Raw genomic sequence first — 18,106 nt, forward strand, 5'->3', positions numbered from 1 at the left:
AGCAAAGAGTACAAAAAGTACTGTATATAAGTAGTATTTTCTAAGCAAATTCATACACTTCAAAACCATCAATTATTAATTTGATAAACATTATTCTAAGCTTTCCAATACAACAAATGCATCTATATATATATATATTAAAGGCAGAAATTACAAACAAATTACCAACAAAAACTAACTATATCAAATGTTCACGTATCATGAAAGCATTGGCAAAGATATTGAAGTTATGGGCCGTGAAAGCAAAAAAGTTTCTTGATAGTATAAGTGTACATACATTATCGGTACAGTAACTAGAAGTAACAAAAGTATTACTACTTAAAGCCAGGAACAGGCAAAACAAATCTATTGATCATACATTATTTAAATTCCAATGAAATTATGAATTATAATTATATTCAAATATTTTTGTACACAAATGTTGTAAATAGAGGGCATTTTTAACCAAAAAAATATATGAAAAATACACGTTGTGGCAAAATATTTAAAATTCATTTACGTTAATATTTGTATTTTCCAACTGTATCAAAAATTATCGGACCACCGTATACCCACTCACCCTTTTCATTTTCTGAGGAGTGACCAGATATAATAACATCAGTAATCAAACTAATACATATTTTTGTTAGAAATATTCTATCTAAAGTGAATGCCTTTACATGAGCTTTAAGCTAGGTTCCGACTAGAGATGCAATCAATCAACATCTTTATTTATTCACGAAATTATAAAATACAAAAGTACAAAATATAAAACTCGTTCACCATAAAATAAAGGTGTTCTTCCACAAGTTCGTGATAGGTAATATAATATATACAAATACTACAGTGTATACACATTTATAGAAAAACATTAAAAGAAAAAAAATACAGCATTAGGCTTCCTGTTTAAATATGTTTGCAATTTCTTTTTTGAATACGTTCAGAGATTGTGGCATCTACTAGAGATGCAATGCAAGGACATAGACGCACGACAGTTCGAATAATCCATGCAGTGTGATTGGTCAAATCACTCATGCTGCGTTTACGTACAATGCTAGTGGGAACCAGGCTTTAAGAACATTTATATAGCAAAATAGTATGGCAAGATTACATTTTTAATACTAATAATAATTACTAACAATAATTTATAGTACCGTGCTGTTGCGGGGTTAGGATCAGGTTCATAGTCTCCAGATCATTATAGCCTACTAAACTGAAACTTCAATACAGGAATACGGATAAATAATTATTTTTCGATTTCAACTTATTACTCAATAGAAACATGTGTACAATCATAAACTTGTTTAAAAAAGAAAATACATGGGAAATTCTGAAAAACCAGTCATATCCTTTGACAGCAGACAAACAGTACGATAGGCCTACTTGCTGAATGAGTGGTCATGTCTGTTGGATTGTTTCCCGCTAGTCTTCTTCATCACTAGTGCCTATATTGAAGAACATTTGTATAGGAAAAAATCAAGGCACGAATTAACATTTCAGTTTATGGGACACATATACATAACAAAATAACTATGAGAGGTATCAGAATATAACGATTTTACACCATCTATGGTACTGTCCAAAATCCAAAAATAATAAGGATATTCAAAATTTAGAATATAGATACAGAAAGTTTATTTTTACAAGAAAACAAAACTAAGGATTGTTTTTCCTAATTCAACTTATCGAAACTTCAGAATATATACTAAGCTGAAACTTCAAAATAAAAGTTTTCAAATTTTTCCGTCTCCAACTTATCTACACTTTATATGAACATATTGATTTCGCCATGCAAACCTTCAAACAAAACATGTTGACGGTCAGACCAGGGAAGAGTTAAATTACATTACATTAAATTACAAATGCAATTTAACTCTTCCCTGGTCAGACTTACCTGGTAAATCATTGTCGGTGTTTTTTATTGCCACTCCTCCAGACATCCCACTCTCACCATTTCCATTACTTGGTGATGAAATTAGTTTTGCTTGTCCAGAACTATCTGGCATTGAATTATAATACAGTTTAAATAAATTGAAAGCATCTTAAAATACAGGATACACAATTATGAGTATCGGTAACTGGAAGTATCAAACGTATACCGTACGTTATGTTGCTACGAATATTTATATAGGAAAAAGTGAAGACAAGATTTCATTCGTAATTATTAGGTTATTCAGTGGGGATGGGGGAGGGGAGATAATAACAAAATAACTATATTCCGAGGGGTATCAGAATATAAATATGATTTTACCCCATCTATAGTACAATTTTGACTCTATAATGCTATTGATTGTTCTAAGACATTATCGCAGAATTGATTCGTTTTATACTTTAATATAATTACTATATACAGAGTTTCTTCAATATTCATAAAAGGGGGCACTTCACTGTAAGTAACAATACAAAGAATATACTTCAAAACAATTACTCCTTTCCATGAGAAAAAAAAACAATCATGTTTTGATGATCAGACTTACTTGGTAGATTAGGATCGGCCTGATTTACTTTTTGTCCAGACATTGCATTACAACCATTTCCATTACTTGGTTGACCTGCTATTGAATTATAATACAGTGAGTAGGGCCTACTGTAACTAGAAATACCAAATTGGTATTTGGTGAGATTGGACTGTGAATGGGTGCCAAAAGCCAACTACCACTTGGTATAGAATATACTAAACATTTTGGCAAAGAATATACTAAACTTCAAAACAATTACTCCTTTCCATGAGAAATAAAAAATAAAAAAAACAATCATGTTTTGATGGTCAGACTTACTTTGTGGATTAGCATCGGCCTGATCTATTAATTTTTTTCCAGACATCGCATTACCATCATTTCCATTACTTGATTGACCTGCTATTGAATTATAATACAGTGAGTAGGGCCTACTGTAACTAGAAATACCAAATTGGTATTTGGTGAGATTGGACTGTGAATGGGTGCCAAAAGCCACCTACCACTTGGTGTAGAATATACTAAACATTTTGGCAAAGAATATACTAAACTTCAAAACAATTACTCCTTTCCATGAGAAATAAAAAATAAAAAAAACAATCATGTTTTGATGGTCAGACTTACTTGCTGGATTAGCATCGGCATGATTTACTTTTTGTCTAGACATCGCACTACCACCATTTCCATTACTTGATTGACCTGCTATTGAATTATAATACAGTGAGTAGGGCCTATTGTAACTAGAAATACCAAATTGGTATTTGGTAAGATTGGACTGTGAATGGGTGCCTAAAGCCAACTACCACTTGGTATAGAATATACTAAACATTTTGGCAAAGAATATACTAAACTTCAAAACAAATACTCCTTTCCATGAGAAATAAAAAATTAAAAAAACAATCATGTTTTGATGGTCAGACTTACTTTGTGGATTAGCATCGGCCTGATTTATTAATTTTTTTCCAGACATCGCATTACCATCATTTCCATTACTTGATTGACCTGCCATTGAATTATAATACAGTGAGTAGGGCCTACTGTAACTAGAAATACCAAATTGATATTTGGTAAGATTGGACTGTGAATGAGTGCCTAAAGCCAACTACAACTTGGTATAGAATATACTAAACATTTTGGCAAAGAATATACTAAACTTCAAAACAATTACTCCTTTCCATGAGAAATTAAAAATAAAAAAAACAATCATGTTTTGATGGTCAGACTTACTTTGTGGATTAGCATCGGCCTGATCTATTAATTTTTTTCCAGACATCGCATTACCATCATTTCCATTACTTGATTGACCTGCTATTGAATTATAATACAGTGAGTAGGGCCTACTGTAACTAGAAATACCAAATTGGTATTTGGTGAGATTGGACTGTGAATGGGTGCCAAAAGCCAACTACCATACCAACTGTTCATATTGTTGTAGATGTCTAGTTGTCGTATATACTAATGGTTTAGATGGAGCATGTACTTCTGCATAGTACCTATACATTTTATTTACTGTCATGTTTAAGTTCCAAACCTCTTAGGCTTGGGTATTTCAAAACACACAACAGTACATCTCATCTCTCAAGATTATTGAGTGGAATTACGGTATTCTTGCAAATGCTTTATTAAACTATCGTTAATAATAAGTTAAATAAATACAAATGAAACAGAAACTTCCATGAAAGAATAATTGACTGTCGTTTGGGTAATCTTGCCTCATTGTTTTACATTTGTTTTGTCCATGTTTTTGTTTGGCGAAATAAATGATATGATAAATATAACGCATTTATAATCATATTGTTTGAAAAGAAAAACGAAGAGAAATTAAAAAAAAAAAAATCTTATAAGAGGACCATGATGTAATAGTTATACCTTTTGGGTCTTTTCCTGATTCGCCACTTTCCATACTTCCTTTGTTAGTTGAGTCTTCGGTTTTCTTCTGAAAGTAGAAGTAGAAATTAATGAATTAAAAGTTTAATTATAACTAGGAAAAACCATTCTCTTTTGGAGTGATAGTGACGGGGACAAGCTGGTTTTTAATATTTCATCCCAATAGAAGATATTTCTCAAGATTTTGAAGATATATTCCCCCGCCAAAATTCATTGGCTATGTTTTGGCTTTAAATTACATTTTTTCAGAAAATAATTTATTTTCGATCTAATTTTTGGTCAAAGTGAATAAATATTATGTGACATTAAAATTGCATATTCAACAAAAACATTAAAATAAATTTTTTTCAGGGAGACAATATATCTTTAAGAAGCTTTGTGAAGTCACCAATGTTTATCGATTTTTCTGAAAATCAATAGTCATCTTATTTATGTTGGTATATACCTAGTGTAAACAAAATAGGATGATTTAAACATGAAGATTGTGAACGTTTTGGTGCAAACAAACGTATATTGGTCTTTATTCAAAATTCATCATGTTACGTAGCCCGAAGGCTTAAACCACAATATTTATACATTATTGATAAAGCATTTTAGTACAATATAAAACATCAAAAATAAGAAACCCTACCATAACATTTGGATTAAAAGGCATATATCGTATTCATTATTAAATTATAACTATAATAAAAGATTGATTAACTAAGTTCGTTTAAACTTTTTACAAGTAGGTAGAGTAGGTAGATTTACGTCTTCGTTCTGCATTGCACCCGATTTCATATAAGATACGAAGAGACCGCAGGGCTCTACTAGACTTGTGGCAAGGACAGAGCAAATACCTAAAATTATCAGAAACCAAGAGTTTGTTACCAAAAGTGTTGGTTCATCCTTGTCGCAAGGGAGCCCAGCAGCCTCATGTAACTCAACAGGATTTAAATTGTAACTGAATTCTATTCTGTACTCGTTTGCTGTGTAGTTAACATAGGCCTACAGTGTGCCAACATACATAGCAAGTAATATAATCTTAGCATGATGCTTTGCAAGACTGAAATGTTAGTAATAACAGATTAAAACTTACATCAGATTCAGAATCACTTCCAGACATTTTGGTTCGAGTTTGTGAGTGCTTAAGTATCTGTAAAGGAACTGTTGTTATTATCTGAGTGAAAATACCCAACAAATATTATTTTAATAGTTTAAAACGTTTGAGGAAGTATCTTAAATAGGTCATGCCTCAAGATATTAGGAAGTTTTCTGTTACAAAAAAACAAAATCAACAAAACGAAAGAGAATATTATGAAAATGCACACGTTTTCAAACCAACCCAGTAATGTAATATGGCAACTCTTAACAATGGTTTTTTGTTGAGAAGTTACTTACTGAGCAATTAAAAACATCAAGGAAATTTGGACAGATACAGCAAGATAACGAGACTACATTGCTTGAATGACAACTTGATTCAGCATGTCAGTGATTTCATCAATTCTGATATAATCAGTGAGGAATTAGGAAGGCCCAGGTATTTGGATAAGTATATATACAGCGCACCAAACAAAGTGTTGACGGCCAGTGTTTGTAAACTAGAGTTTTTAAAATCCCACCTTTTTAATTTGCACTTTCAACATAAATGTGTTTTTTCTTTTACATTTTGCTGTTGTTTGTTCAGCGCTTATATTAGAGGTGTCCTGCATTTTGCGCTATATGGAATTTATTATGATTATTAAAGAGGTATCCGTCAGACAATGATTGACAGTAGAGAATGTCAAAATCAAAACACGGTTGATGATTGCAATTTTGACCTAAAATTGTCTTCCTTTGAACTTATCGCTCTATAAGAATTTAACAGGAAATTTCCTTTTAAAAAATGCGGTTTTTAATATTTTTTTTTAAATTTGTATTAACATAACAAACTTCAAAAACCTTTAATTATTAATTTATTAACATTATTCTGTTTTTTCCAATATAAGGAAATTACATACAAATGACCAACAAAAGGTATATCTCATATTCAGTATTAGCAACATGATTAAAAGCATTGACAAAGACCACTAGTATTAAAGGACCAAAGAAAAGTGTCTCTTAGAATTGTATAAAATATAGAAAAGAGCAGTTATAATAGCAAAAAGAATATCCTAATGTAATTTAAAAAATGTCTGTATTTATATTAATTATTTTGTGTTTGCTATGCAAGGTTAGATCAGGTACTGTATTAAGCTCTATCTATACTATCAAACTTCATGTGACAACAAAACGATGTGCTCATATATGCACATGATGATGTCATATCACTACCATTATTTTGGCATATCACTACCTTATATGACCACATTTTTTTTGTCACATAAATGATAGTGTAGATAGAGATTTAGAGTAATTAATGACTTTTGCCAAAAAATATAACATTAATTCCTAATAAAACAGAAACTTCAATCCCACTAAAAAAATGATTCAAACTTTTTCCAGTTTCAACTTATTTACACATTATAAACTGTTTCTATAATATATAACATATTTACAATCAAAACGAGAAATTAAGGTGGGGGTGTGAATAGCTTATATACAGCACTGTTATTTATTCAGTAATTTGCCATTTATATACCATATTTCCTCTGGCATAATCCCACCCCCTAGAACACGAAATTGGACCGACTTTCATGACTTGGGGAAACCCTGGTTCATGAAAAAAATTATTGATAAGCAATTCTTGTAAAACCTCATCTGAACTGGATAGAGAGAGGCCTACACCCAGACCAAAAGTCAATACTGGGACTATACCCAGTTTGGGAAATCAGACGTAAAGTAGGGGGTGGGATTAGACCCGAAGTGAGATTATACCCGAGGATATGTGGTATATATGTCTACTTTGTCTGAGGCCTCTGGACCCTTCTTTGGGTCACCTCTATTCAAGTGACACTTTCCTGTGAAACGAACATGGCAAAATATATGTTTTAACCCTACATCTATTGTGAGGACACCCCTACTCAGGGGCCACCTTGTTGGGTTGATAAGGAGTCCAATATATAGGGGTTCTACTGTATTTTATCTGAATTTATGATGACATATCACATCTTAGGCTTAACAACGTTGCCGGAATACGCTACTGGTATTAACTCTTTTCGGTACTCCATGGGAAGATGCTGTTCAATCAAAGACTGGATCGATTGCTTGTTTGTTATTAAACCTTGCCTAAAAAAAGAAAATATTAAAAAAAGTTTAAAAACATTTTTACAAGTATACTTTTACTTTTGTGGAAGGTAAAGTTAAAATTTATAACCGCTTCAAAGAGTCTTATTTTACCATGCTTTTTAGGTTTCTAATGCAGATTTTTCAAGATAGTCTTATATTTATCCATTTATGTGTTTTATAATTGTAATATTTATGTTTATAAGTTCTGGGAAACAAATATAAGTTTAAGTGACATAAAATTTAATCTTAATTTGTACAAGATTCAGACTCTCTAGAAATGCTTTAAAATATTTGAATAGAATAATACAGTACTTCGAAGCTAAATATTTAATTACTTAAAACATGTGGAACTAAGAGCTCAGAAAATGAGTTGAGCACTCATGCGAATCAAACAGACATTCAAATGAAAATTGCATGTATTTGCTCTAGTTGTGGTACACACTACTTAATGTACTGTATATATTTATTCCAATCTTGTATACTATTGTAAAATAAATTACCTTTTCATAAGTAATTCAACATCAGCCATTTCAATCGTTTGCCGATGACTGTGCTTACAGTATACACCAAGATCAGCTGTCACCCTTTTGAAGAACTTCTCACTCCTAACAAGTAGATTTCAAAAGTTTTATCGTCAACATTCAATAACTTATTGAGTGGTTTAAACAGGTTAAGAGAATGGAGTTGGATAACTAAATCCAAAGTTTAAAACCCACTTGATGCAAAGTTACAGTCTGAGTTACAAATTGCCTACATCAGCACAATTATTAATGTGTTATTTATACCCTAGGATGAGCTTAAATCCAGGTCAGCCTCATACACCCAGGTCAGCCTCATAAACCCAGATCAGTGCCTCATACACCCAGGCCAATGCCTCATATGCAGGTAAGTACCATATACCCCAGGTAAGCACCATATACCCCAGGTAAGCACCATATACCCCAGGTAAGCACCATATACCCCAGGTAAGCACCATATACCCCAGGTAAGCACCATATACCCAGGTCAGTATTATATACCCTCAGTAAGCATCATACTGCCAGCTAAGCACCATATACCCCAGGTAAGCACCATTTATCCAGGTCAGTACCATACACCCAGGTAAGCACCATTTATCCAGGTCAGTACCATGCACCCAGGTAAGCACCATATATCCAGGTAAGTAGCCAAATTGTGAATGTGTAGCTTACCCCTTTTCTATAGCATCAAGTGCATCTTTTGATACTTTAGCAGCTGAGAAGTGACTGAAGATACTCTTTGTTAAACTTGTTGGCAGTGGTGGCTGTAGTTTTGTCTTTCTTGCTTCTCTTGGCTTTCTTGTCATCGTTTTGGGTATTATAGCCGTACTATAAATAAATTAGAGCAAGTTCATAAGTAGAACCATAAAGCTCTGTCTACACTATCTTTTATTATACTATACTATACTTTCACTTTATGTGACAAAAAATGTGATGTGGCCATATATGGACATGATAATGTTATGATCACTACCATATTTGGGCACATCACACTTTTTTTGTCAAACTAGTTTGATAGTGTAGACAGAGCTTAAGGTGTATGATTGAGATATCAGAAACTATTATTTCAGTGCATAGATTATTCTGTATATACACTCAATAGTTAGCTGAAAACATTAAGTATAACTCTTATACTGGTCCTACACTCATCTCTGTCGACGTTTAGATTGCACAACATGACGAAAACGTGAATAACACTTTCTTAATTGAAGGATGGCATGGATAACTGTGCGATATTATTGACATACCTTTTTTTCACCTGAACACTTTTTCTTCGTTCAGTAAGAATCGGTGTTTGACGAGATCTTGGGGAAATATGTGGTGTTTGAAGGTTCCTAAACTCATTAGTTTCGTTTAGAGTTTGTCTTTCCAAATTAATCTCATTAATCCAGTTAGACTGTTGCATGCTGTTATCAACTACTTCTTCTGGTTCAGGACTCCTTTCACGTCCTTCAGTTGGCTGGTTTCCATCTTGAATGTCTCTTTCTACAGAAGACTCAACGCTATCAGTTTGACCTCTTTCAACACTGCCAATAGTGTCCTCCTCCTCTTGATCCTCTCTAGCAATTTCCTCTTCCATCATTCTATCACCAGTGGAGTTAACATCAACCTCTCTTGGTACTTCAGCCATCCCATCAATTGACTCATCACCACTGATACTTTCATCATCACTCATCTTAAAGTCTGGAATCTTTGCATCTGGCTGAAGATGAATCCTTGATAATGGTGTGCCAGATGCATCAGGACTAGATGACAAAATGACATCCTAAAACAGTCCATTAACATTTAAAATAATTTCATACATATTCAACAGCAAGAAACTTGCCGATTACAGGATAAACTGCATTGATTTGATTCAGGCATAGGGGTGGAAACAGTTGTGAGTTACAACCCTGGACAGGATTGAAGCCTGGGCACAAGGACAGGATTGAACCCTGGACACAAAGACAGGATTGAAGCCTCGGCACAAGGACAGGATTGAACCCTGGGCACAAGGACAGGATTGGAGCCTGGGCACAAGGACAGGATTGAAGCCTGGGCACAAGGACAGGATTGAAGCCTGGGCACAAGGACAGGATTGAAGCCTGGGCACAAGGACAGGATTGAAGCCTGGGCACATGGTCAGGATTGAAGCCTGGGCACAAGGTCAGGATTGAACCCTGGGCACAAGGTCAGGATTGAAACCTGGACCTTGGGATTTGGAGGCAAGCATTTTAACTACCAAGCTACATATTTTTCAGAGAAAAGACAACCAAATAATTTTTAAATGAAATGTAAACTAAAACTGAAATTCTATTATCAGAAAATCTAATAACACTTACTAATAACAATTGAATATTATTATATTTCATTGGAAAAATAAGTTTTGTTTACATGTTATGTGAAACCACATACTGTACCATAAAGAAAGACTGTTAAATTATAATACTTCAGGAAGTTATAAAATTAATTTAAATCGAAATCTAATAAGGGAACACCTTCAGGATCCAACAGTGTCTTCTTAATTGGGTGTCCCCTGAATAGGGATTGGCCGTTGTGTATATACATATATATTGCCTCTTATTCATTTCACAGGAAAGCAAATTTTAATAAAAAAAATTTTGTTTTCGGAAACAATTTCTTACCGTTTCAGCACGTTCCTCTAGGGTTGATTTATCGTGGTCTAATTCTGCGGCAGCATCCTCTTCCAATCGTGGCCCCACTGTCTTAATTCGTTTTTCAATCCCTGAAAAAAAGTTTTCGTAATCAAGCTCCGGTCTCTTCCGTTTCTTCTTAACTGAACGAGTTCTACTACGAGTAACGGCTTCTGCATCCACGAGAGGAGAAAGTGCCCTTAAATAAAAAATAGATTAATGAAGTGATTTTGTGGATTTAGGATAGAAACTAATAAAAATGCTTGTTGTCACTCTCAATATATATGATGTGACAAATACTAACAACTGTGATAAAGCTGTCTACACTATCAAACTTTATGTGAAAAAAAAATTTGAATTGATGTGCCCATAATATGGACATGATGATGTCATACCACTACCATATTTGGGCACATCACATTTTTTTGTCACATGAAGTTTGATAGTGTAGGCAGAGCTTGAGGTCCATTGAACTTCCAAATTAAAAGTACTTTATATTATTACATACAATATGTCCTATTGGTATATAAGCACTCTAGGCGTTGTTTACTGTTCTGATGATGAGAATAGTTTCTCGAAACATGTCACATTTACATTTTAAGGCAGTTTGCCTTTTTATTAAATGCCTCGCTATAGTCATCCTAACTCGTAAGTTTGGTGGTATTATATTATTATATATATATACACTTATACAATATTTGCTATGATCCTCTCACACATATTGTACTATGTAAGTCAATAAATAAAGGATTTCACTTAAGTTGATAAGTAAGAGAGCAGAGCAGGAATCTAAGGGAAAAGTATTTGCCTTTTAGCCAGTGGCATATAAGTGCTTGTTGGCTAAACCCAGGAGCCCCAGAGCATGGAGGGTTACACAGTGTTGGAGGGCTTTTCCCCCTGCGTTACGCCACTGCTTTTAACTTAAGTGTGATTGGTGAATACAGCCACTGTACTTTGCAAATTAGGGATATTAACATTACTTGTTACTAGTCTATATTCTCATACTAACCTACTCTGTTGATAAGTTTCAATTTCATGGTCATTATAGATACCAGGCAACTCAAAAGTTTCTGTTGGCGGTGAAGTTTCTGTCTGATGTACAGCAGGAGTTTCTGGAGCAGCTATAACAAAAATTAATTTTTATTGAAACATCAAGCATAAAGTATGTTTAATTTAAATTTTAAATAAGGCATGGTGCCCTAGACCTAGCATGTTGACCAATTGAAATTACACAGCTTTACTACTTATACATGACTGAATGAATGAATATTAGACATTTCTCTAGTCAGAAACTACCAATGGTGAAAAGAAATAAAAATATTAAATAAACCCAAACAATAAAAAGCATTTTTACAAGATCTGGAGAGTATTGTCTATCAGTGTGAACAGGACACTAATAAAAAGATTTTCACCTTCAGCTAGAAATCCTTGTATCAGGCCTCGAGGGGTCGGGTCATCCCCTCCAAATCCTACCACAGGAAATTGTTCTGCTCCTCCTTTACTACGACGGAAACGGTTTCTTACAGCCGCTTTTGCCGAAACTTCAGGGGTCAATTTTTTAGGAGTTGAATGTTTTCTTGGTGAATGTCTTTCTGAAGAAAACGTTTGTTTTTTAGGGCTAACCTAAGAAATTGAATCATAAAAAATAAGTCAATTGTATTTTTAATAAAGATGCCATAATTGGGGTATTTTGATGGTTTAAAAGTTGCTTTCTCCAAATAATATTAAAGTATACCTGATTTCCACTACTTGTTGAAGAATGGCCCTTGCTGTTATTTAAAACTTCTTTTATTGTGAGTTGTTGACTGCTTCTTCTTGACCGAGACCTAGTATTGATGACACTTTGGCTAATTTCATTGGTTAGTAGGAATCCCTGGATTAAACTCCTTGGAGTTTCCTTTTCAGTAGACATGCTCATTCAATTGTAGTGTTTCTATGATCAAAATTGAATCATTTACAATAGTATCTAAAAAAAAGAGAGTAAACAACATTTAAATAAGTGATAAACATTAACAACAAAAAAACACCACCATGATGGGAAGATTATACTAAGCCTAGGCATTATGATTGTACTAAAATTAAGATTAGTAATCGCATCTACATATTTAGACTTGTATCACGGTATATAAAAAAAACCGTAAACGGTATGGCTAAAGATGCGGTACCGTATCCATACTTCTAAAAACTAAAGGTACGGTAATTATAGAGGTCGCTATGTAAGGTGGATGTTAATCAAATAGGTTATTGCATTGGTTTTCTGCAAGCCAGCTGTGTAGCCGAGTGGGCATGTGATGAGGCTCTGGCTTAAGGGGTTGGAGGTTCGATACTCTGTTTGACGTCTTTTTTTTTTTTTTTTAAATTAGTTTTTATTTTAGAATTTTATATTTAGGTACAAGTTTTAGGAATGCAATTTTACCGTACTTTTAGCAAATGGAAGCGCCCTCTATAATTACCGTATCTTTAGTTTTTAGAAGCATGGATACGGTACCGTATCTTTAGCAACGGCGTAAAAAGAAACCCACAAAAAAAAAACAGAGGGCAAACATGTGATTTACAATACACAACAATGAGAATTAAATAAAAGATTATAGGCCTAGTTTATAAGAATACTGATTTATTATAATTATCATTATTCGTTGTTAATTATAATTAAATATCATAGCCTGTTATAGGCCAAATTGTTAATCAAAAACTTTTAAATTTATGCCATTGATTGGAGAAATCGTTTTATGTTATGTGTTCTGATCTGATCTATTTTGATATTTATTTCTTCTTCTTCTTTCGGTTACTGCTTAACAAGGGCTAGCCTACTACTACTACACTACTGTAGGGCCTAACTAGGCCTAGGCTATATTATAGCCTACTACTACTACTACTACTAGGCCCAGGCCTAGTAGCCTACTGCTGGTGGTGGGTAGGGCCTTGGCCCTAGTTAGAGGCCTAGATAATTATAGTAGAGATGCTAGCAGTAGTAGCCTAATTATTTAGTACGATGGATTGAACAAGAAAATAAATAAAACAGTTTTATTTATATATCAGCTTTAAAAATGATAAACAAACCTTATTGTGTAGTTTCTGCACATTGATTTCTTCATCGCATTCGTTTTCTTTTCCCATCTCAATTTTATTTTTCGCGCGCAACTTTAACACAACCAACCAGAGGAGGGCAGCAGATGACAATGATATGCATGATCAATCCCATTGGAAAATAAGCCTATCGCCCTCTATTATAGTGCAAAATGTGTTGTACTAAAACTGAAAACGTAACGTAATGTAACGTATAACCATAGAGATATTATAATATCTCTATGATTGATATAACGTATTTTGACTTTCCTCCCTCCCTCGATTCTGTAGTTATCTTTGTAGGTAGGCCTATTGTCTTTATTTTTATGTTAAATGTTTTTTGTTATTGTGTTTTCAGTAGTGATTGACTGATTTGATTGATTGATTAATCATTTTATTTTTAAAAAAAAAACAATGCAAAGAAAACGAAAGTTACTCTAAAAAAGAATTTTCTTTCATTTAGTGAAGAATGACAATAGTATGGGATGAAACTACGTAGGCCTACTGCCAGTTCAGTTTTCCAAAAAGAGGCAACCAAACAAATCCATCCATATTAATTCCGGAAGCGCGAAGGTATTTTGTGGTTAGATTTCTTTCTAATGATCACAGCCTCGGGCATACTAATGAAATGTATTATATAATATTGCGTAGGTAGTGGGCCTGGCCTAATTATGACAATTAAAAATTTGACAACTGATAACAACCCAATATAAATAAATGGTTAGGCGTTCTCCTATGACTGGGTTAAGTGTAGTACATTACACCAGCAAATCTTTGATCAATTGATCAGAAATTAAATATGAAAATATTTTTTTTCAACCTTTTTTTAAATCAATTTTAATGACTTTCCTACCTTAGTATTAGTATTGTCCGTTTTGAGGAGTAACTCCAGGTAAAGAACATGGTGAGACTTTATAGGTTGTCCTTCCAGTGCAAATAGTAAGGGATTTTAAAAAACACTCTCTCTATAACTAAATGTACTCAGTAGGCTTCTAAACTAAATATTATTATATGCCTATTAATAGAATACCCAGAAAAAAGTAAAATATATACCTCTTCCCTGATATACGAAACAATTATGACTTAATCAATTTTTGGCATGCACCTGCGCCCCTCCTGGATTCGCCCATGAAAAGGGGTCTGTTGCACTTAGTTACGCGAATATGACGTCAAGAATAAAAAATAAATAATATTATACATTACTGACAAAACTATGTAAATTGTAAAGTATACATGCAAAAGGTGGGGTTTAAAGTTGGTATTAATTCTAAATGATGGAAGACGTTCGATTACGTAATAACGTAGTGACCAGTAGGCCTACCATAAACATCCGTACTCCTGCTTTTTATAAGACACATACCAACAGGCAAAATAATATAAATATATACTATAGCATTTTATTAGAAAATATTAACGACAATTAACGCATAAATAAGTTTGTTTCCAGACAGTCACGTCAGGCGTGCGATCTACGCAAGAATATTATTAATATTATATTATTATTCATTTTATTATATAAGGATGGATACATAATTAATAGTCATATACTTTGTCTTTCTCCAAATTGGCGGTAAGCGGACATGCCGCCGGGAATAACTGATTGTGCATTACTATTAGGTACATTTATTCCTTGAAATATAGCGGTAGGTCTATTGTTATTTTGTTCATTTGTAATAGGTTTATCTTTAAAGTTTGTTTGCGCAAGTTGGGCAGTCAGTGCAGCCTCGCTTTCAGTTAGGCAAGACGCACTTCTGTCTCCCGTCGTCATCGCCGTCGCATTAGTAGTTGAGTCTCTTTGACGAGGTTGTTCTCTTGGTCTATCAGTTCTAACTTCATCTCCATCAATCTGGCGGTAATTGTATGGGCGGTGAAAATGTAGGCCTGCATTATCAACAACAGAATTAACGTAAGAAGGCGTGACAGGCATAACATGACTACTTTCTGTTCCGGTGGCATTATATGACGAGGAATCCGATGTTGAGCACGAGATTCCATCAAGGCAGCGATATCGTCCGCCATGTTTGCGGAAATGTTCATCAATTTCGCTGTTCGTATGAGGTACATTATAATCACTATTAAAATCAATGAATGTCGATAATCCATGGGCACTTGTATCAGCATGGCGGGAATGAGAAGGTCTGTCTGTCGTCTGAAATGGTTCCAGACCTATGGCCTCTCTTATTGGTAATTTTGGAACTTTAAGATTATTAGGACGGTCAATCTCTTTGTGCTTTGTCGCTATGTTAGTGTTTGAACGTGGCGGTAAACGTTTTAGATTATTATGTTCCATTATTAATCTAGGCGTGGCCGCCTGTGTCCTCCTCAGTTGTTGCCCAGTAACGCGCGAAGACGAGCCAATGAGAGCTCTCTGACACGCCATCTCCTTCAACTTGTAGTGATATCGAAAGCAACCCACAGCGGCATTGCGAAACATGAGCAAGTTCCATATAGAAAAGAACACTAAGCTTAAAAAATAGAACATGATAACTATTAGATCCATTGAAAAGATATCATTTGTTGTATATGATATAATAATTAGAACAGTCGGTAGAATTATTCTGGTTATAAACGTCACATTTGCTCCTACGCACTTATTCATCCAAGTGATGTTGCTCAATTCATGATCCTCCTTGTCCATCTGGTTCAGCAATTTTGAGAAATCAATAAAAACGGCGTCGGCTTGGAAAACCAGGCCTAGAACTCCACAAAGACCGTTCTGACGTTCTACTAAAAACACCAAGTAAAGCGTGATCGTTAGTATATGATGGACGGTGGGTATTCCGTAGCTTGGGATGTGGGTGTAGTGGATAGAATCCAGAGTTAGTTTGAAGATGTAGAACCCAACCATGATAGCAAATCCTATTTGAACTGTTCGAGGGATGTCACGGAATGGTGACTGGATAACATTCGTTGCACACAGAGTCACGATGCCTAGCAGGAACAACATACTGTTTCCCAATGTAAGAACGACACTGAAAATGAAAAAAAAAAAGTTAAATAAAATGTTAACTATTATAGTATTGTTATACTTACATGCACTTACTCTGTTCTAGTCACGATCACATTCGCAGTAAATGCTCGTTTAACCATGAACGAGTGACATTTCTGTACCCTTTCCTAGTGTAACCAGTTACAGTAACTCCTATGGTAGGCCCTCCTCTGATATCAGATCAAAGTATACGGACCCCAAACGGCAAAACGCGTAGTCTTATCGATGATAGATTGCAATTTACCTCCGATAGGAAACTAAAATAGCATTCTATAGACCTTTATTTTACTAGCACCAACAATTTGGAGTTTTAAAGATCACAGAAAAAAAAATCGCCAGTGGTAGGCCTAATTTCCGTTAAAAACCCTCCTAATATCCGAATTTATAGCGACGTATGTGTTGAACAAAGGGAGAGATGATATATTGTCTTATTAGGCAGGAAGCTGCAAAGTTAAGTTATAGTGTTTTAGTCCTTATAGTGCTATTGCGCCAAAAACAGTGTACATTGCAAAGAGATATACTATAAAATACGGCGAAAAACAACTATTTTGTATGGTATCAAAAACGATAGTTTTAATAAGCTTTATTAAAGCCCCTGCGCCCAAACATAAATACGTTTAATAATATTATCCCCACATGATACTGAACGCAAAGGATGAATATTTGTGTACATAGAGTTTCACTAGCTTCTAACGTAACTTAGGTTTTATTGTGTGCCTTTATGCGCATTGCAACACATACAGACCGTTTAATTTGAACCCGATTATTAACATGAATAATGTCTTAGAGTTATGACATTGTCAATATTAACCAGGAGACACAATAATGATAAATACAGTAGTGTAATTCTCTCGTGATGAAAGAACAACAAAATACAAACAAATATACAATATACTTACTATCGTGGCAGATACCATGGGCATTCCTCGTGCAAACGACCTAAACTCGGCGGACAGCGATCTGTGAATCTGGCACTCGTTAAAAACACCTTAGAGCCACAATACATTGCTACAAATATATTTATCGATAGTGAGGTAGCTAAAAAACTTTCTAAAATAAATGCATTCATTGCACAAGAAATAAAGCACATCAAATCATTATAAACTCTTCGTATCGACTGAATCGCTTGCTAAGTGTGTTGGTTAAACGAGAACTCCATAATAAAAATAGGGGAATCCCCTTTTGAGTCCAACTATAAAAGGGAACTTACCCCGCCGTATCGCTTGAATATACGTGTCGTAATTGGATATTCTAATTCATTCAGATTCTATCAAATAGCTAATTTGAGACGTATGTTTAAATAGCTTTACTGTTATTATAACTTATAATATTCATTAATCAAAATAATACGCGACAACGGTGACATGGACTGTCCTCCGCGCGTCATACGTG

General features: G+C 34.2%; 4 protein-coding genes across 5 annotated transcripts in view; all 4 read right to left on the reverse strand.

Annotated features, from left to right (window-relative positions):
- Positions 1–557: 557 nt before the first annotated feature.
- Positions 558–18,106, reverse strand: part of LOC144850685 (15-hydroxyprostaglandin dehydrogenase [NAD(+)]-like) — a 43,837-nt gene continuing 26,288 nt past the window's right edge. The window contains exon 8 of the transcript XR_013614104.1: positions 558–567. The gene's annotated coding sequence lies outside the window, so the exon portion shown is untranslated. The remainder of the gene's footprint in view (positions 568–18,106) is intronic.
- LOC144851015 (uncharacterized) lies at positions 1,402–5,427 on the reverse strand. Its single transcript, XM_078708539.1, has 10 exons — positions 5,401–5,427; positions 5,193–5,309; positions 4,305–4,371; positions 3,663–3,740; positions 3,360–3,437; positions 3,060–3,134; positions 2,757–2,834; positions 2,457–2,534; positions 1,874–1,978; positions 1,402–1,424 (listed from the first exon to the last, which is right to left on the reverse strand). Exons 1-10 carry the CDS (start codon positions 5,425–5,427, stop codon positions 1,402–1,404), a joined length of 726 nt encoding a protein of 241 aa, XP_078564665.1.
- LOC144849710 (uncharacterized) lies at positions 6,260–13,833 on the reverse strand. Its single transcript, XM_078706722.1, has 9 exons — positions 13,720–13,833; positions 12,395–12,625; positions 12,072–12,282; positions 11,669–11,780; positions 10,651–10,858; positions 9,274–9,791; positions 8,699–8,854; positions 8,009–8,113; positions 6,260–7,508 (listed from the first exon to the last, which is right to left on the reverse strand). Exons 2-9 carry the CDS (start codon positions 12,575–12,577, stop codon positions 7,385–7,387), a joined length of 1,617 nt encoding a protein of 538 aa, XP_078562848.1. The 5' UTR covers positions 12,578–12,625; positions 13,720–13,833; the 3' UTR covers positions 6,260–7,384.
- LOC144849566 (uncharacterized) lies at positions 15,090–17,854 on the reverse strand. 2 transcript variants are annotated; one of them, XM_078706516.1, is made up of 3 exons: positions 17,614–17,854; positions 16,317–16,697; positions 15,090–16,190 (listed from the first exon to the last, which is right to left on the reverse strand). In XM_078706516.1, the coding sequence occupies exons 1-3, from the start codon at positions 17,802–17,804 to the stop codon at positions 15,266–15,268; spliced, it is 1,497 nt and encodes a 498-aa protein (XP_078562642.1). In that variant the 5' UTR covers positions 17,805–17,854; the 3' UTR covers positions 15,090–15,265. The 2 variants fall into 2 exon arrangements, with proteins under 2 accessions (XP_078562642.1, XP_078562641.1); XM_078706515.1 differs by having other exon boundaries at positions 15,090–16,697.

This window comes from Antedon bifida, chromosome 8, assembly GCF_963402885.1.
Source record: "Antedon bifida chromosome 8, ecAntBifi1.1, whole genome shotgun sequence".
Lineage (NCBI taxonomy): Eukaryota > Metazoa > Echinodermata > Crinoidea > Comatulida > Antedonidae > Antedon > Antedon bifida.

Excerpts from the sequence above, each read along its gene's own strand:
- LOC144849566 (XM_078706515.1), bottom strand. The coding sequence starts at position 17,804 with ATGTGCTTTATTTCTTGTGCAATGAATGCATTTATTTTAGAAAGTTTT. Across the intron at positions 16,698-17,613 it reads CCATGGTATCTGCCACGATA|TGTCGTTCTTACATTGGGAA; the intron begins GTAAGTATATTG and ends TTTCATTTTCAG.
- LOC144851015 (XM_078708539.1), bottom strand. The coding sequence starts at position 5,427 with ATGTCTGGAAGTGATTCTGAATCTGAT. Across the intron at positions 5,310-5,400 it reads GAAGTGATTCTGAATCTGAT|GCCTATGTTAACTACACAGC; the intron begins GTAAGTTTTAAT and ends GGCACACTGTAG. Across the intron at positions 1,425-1,873 it reads CACCGACAATGATTTACCAG|GCACTAGTGATGAAGAAGAC; the intron begins GTAAGTCTGACC and ends TCTTCAATATAG.
- LOC144849710 (XM_078706722.1), bottom strand. The coding sequence starts at position 12,577 with ATGAGCATGTCTACTGAAAAGGAAACTCCAAGGAGTTTAATCCAGGGA. Across the intron at positions 11,781-12,071 it reads ACAAGGATTTCTAGCTGAAG|CTGCTCCAGAAACTCCTGCT; the intron begins GTGAAAATCTTT and ends TTTTTGTTATAG. Across the intron at positions 9,792-10,650 it reads TAGAGGAACGTGCTGAAACG|GATGTCATTTTGTCATCTAG; the intron begins GTAAGAAATTGT and ends GGACTGTTTTAG.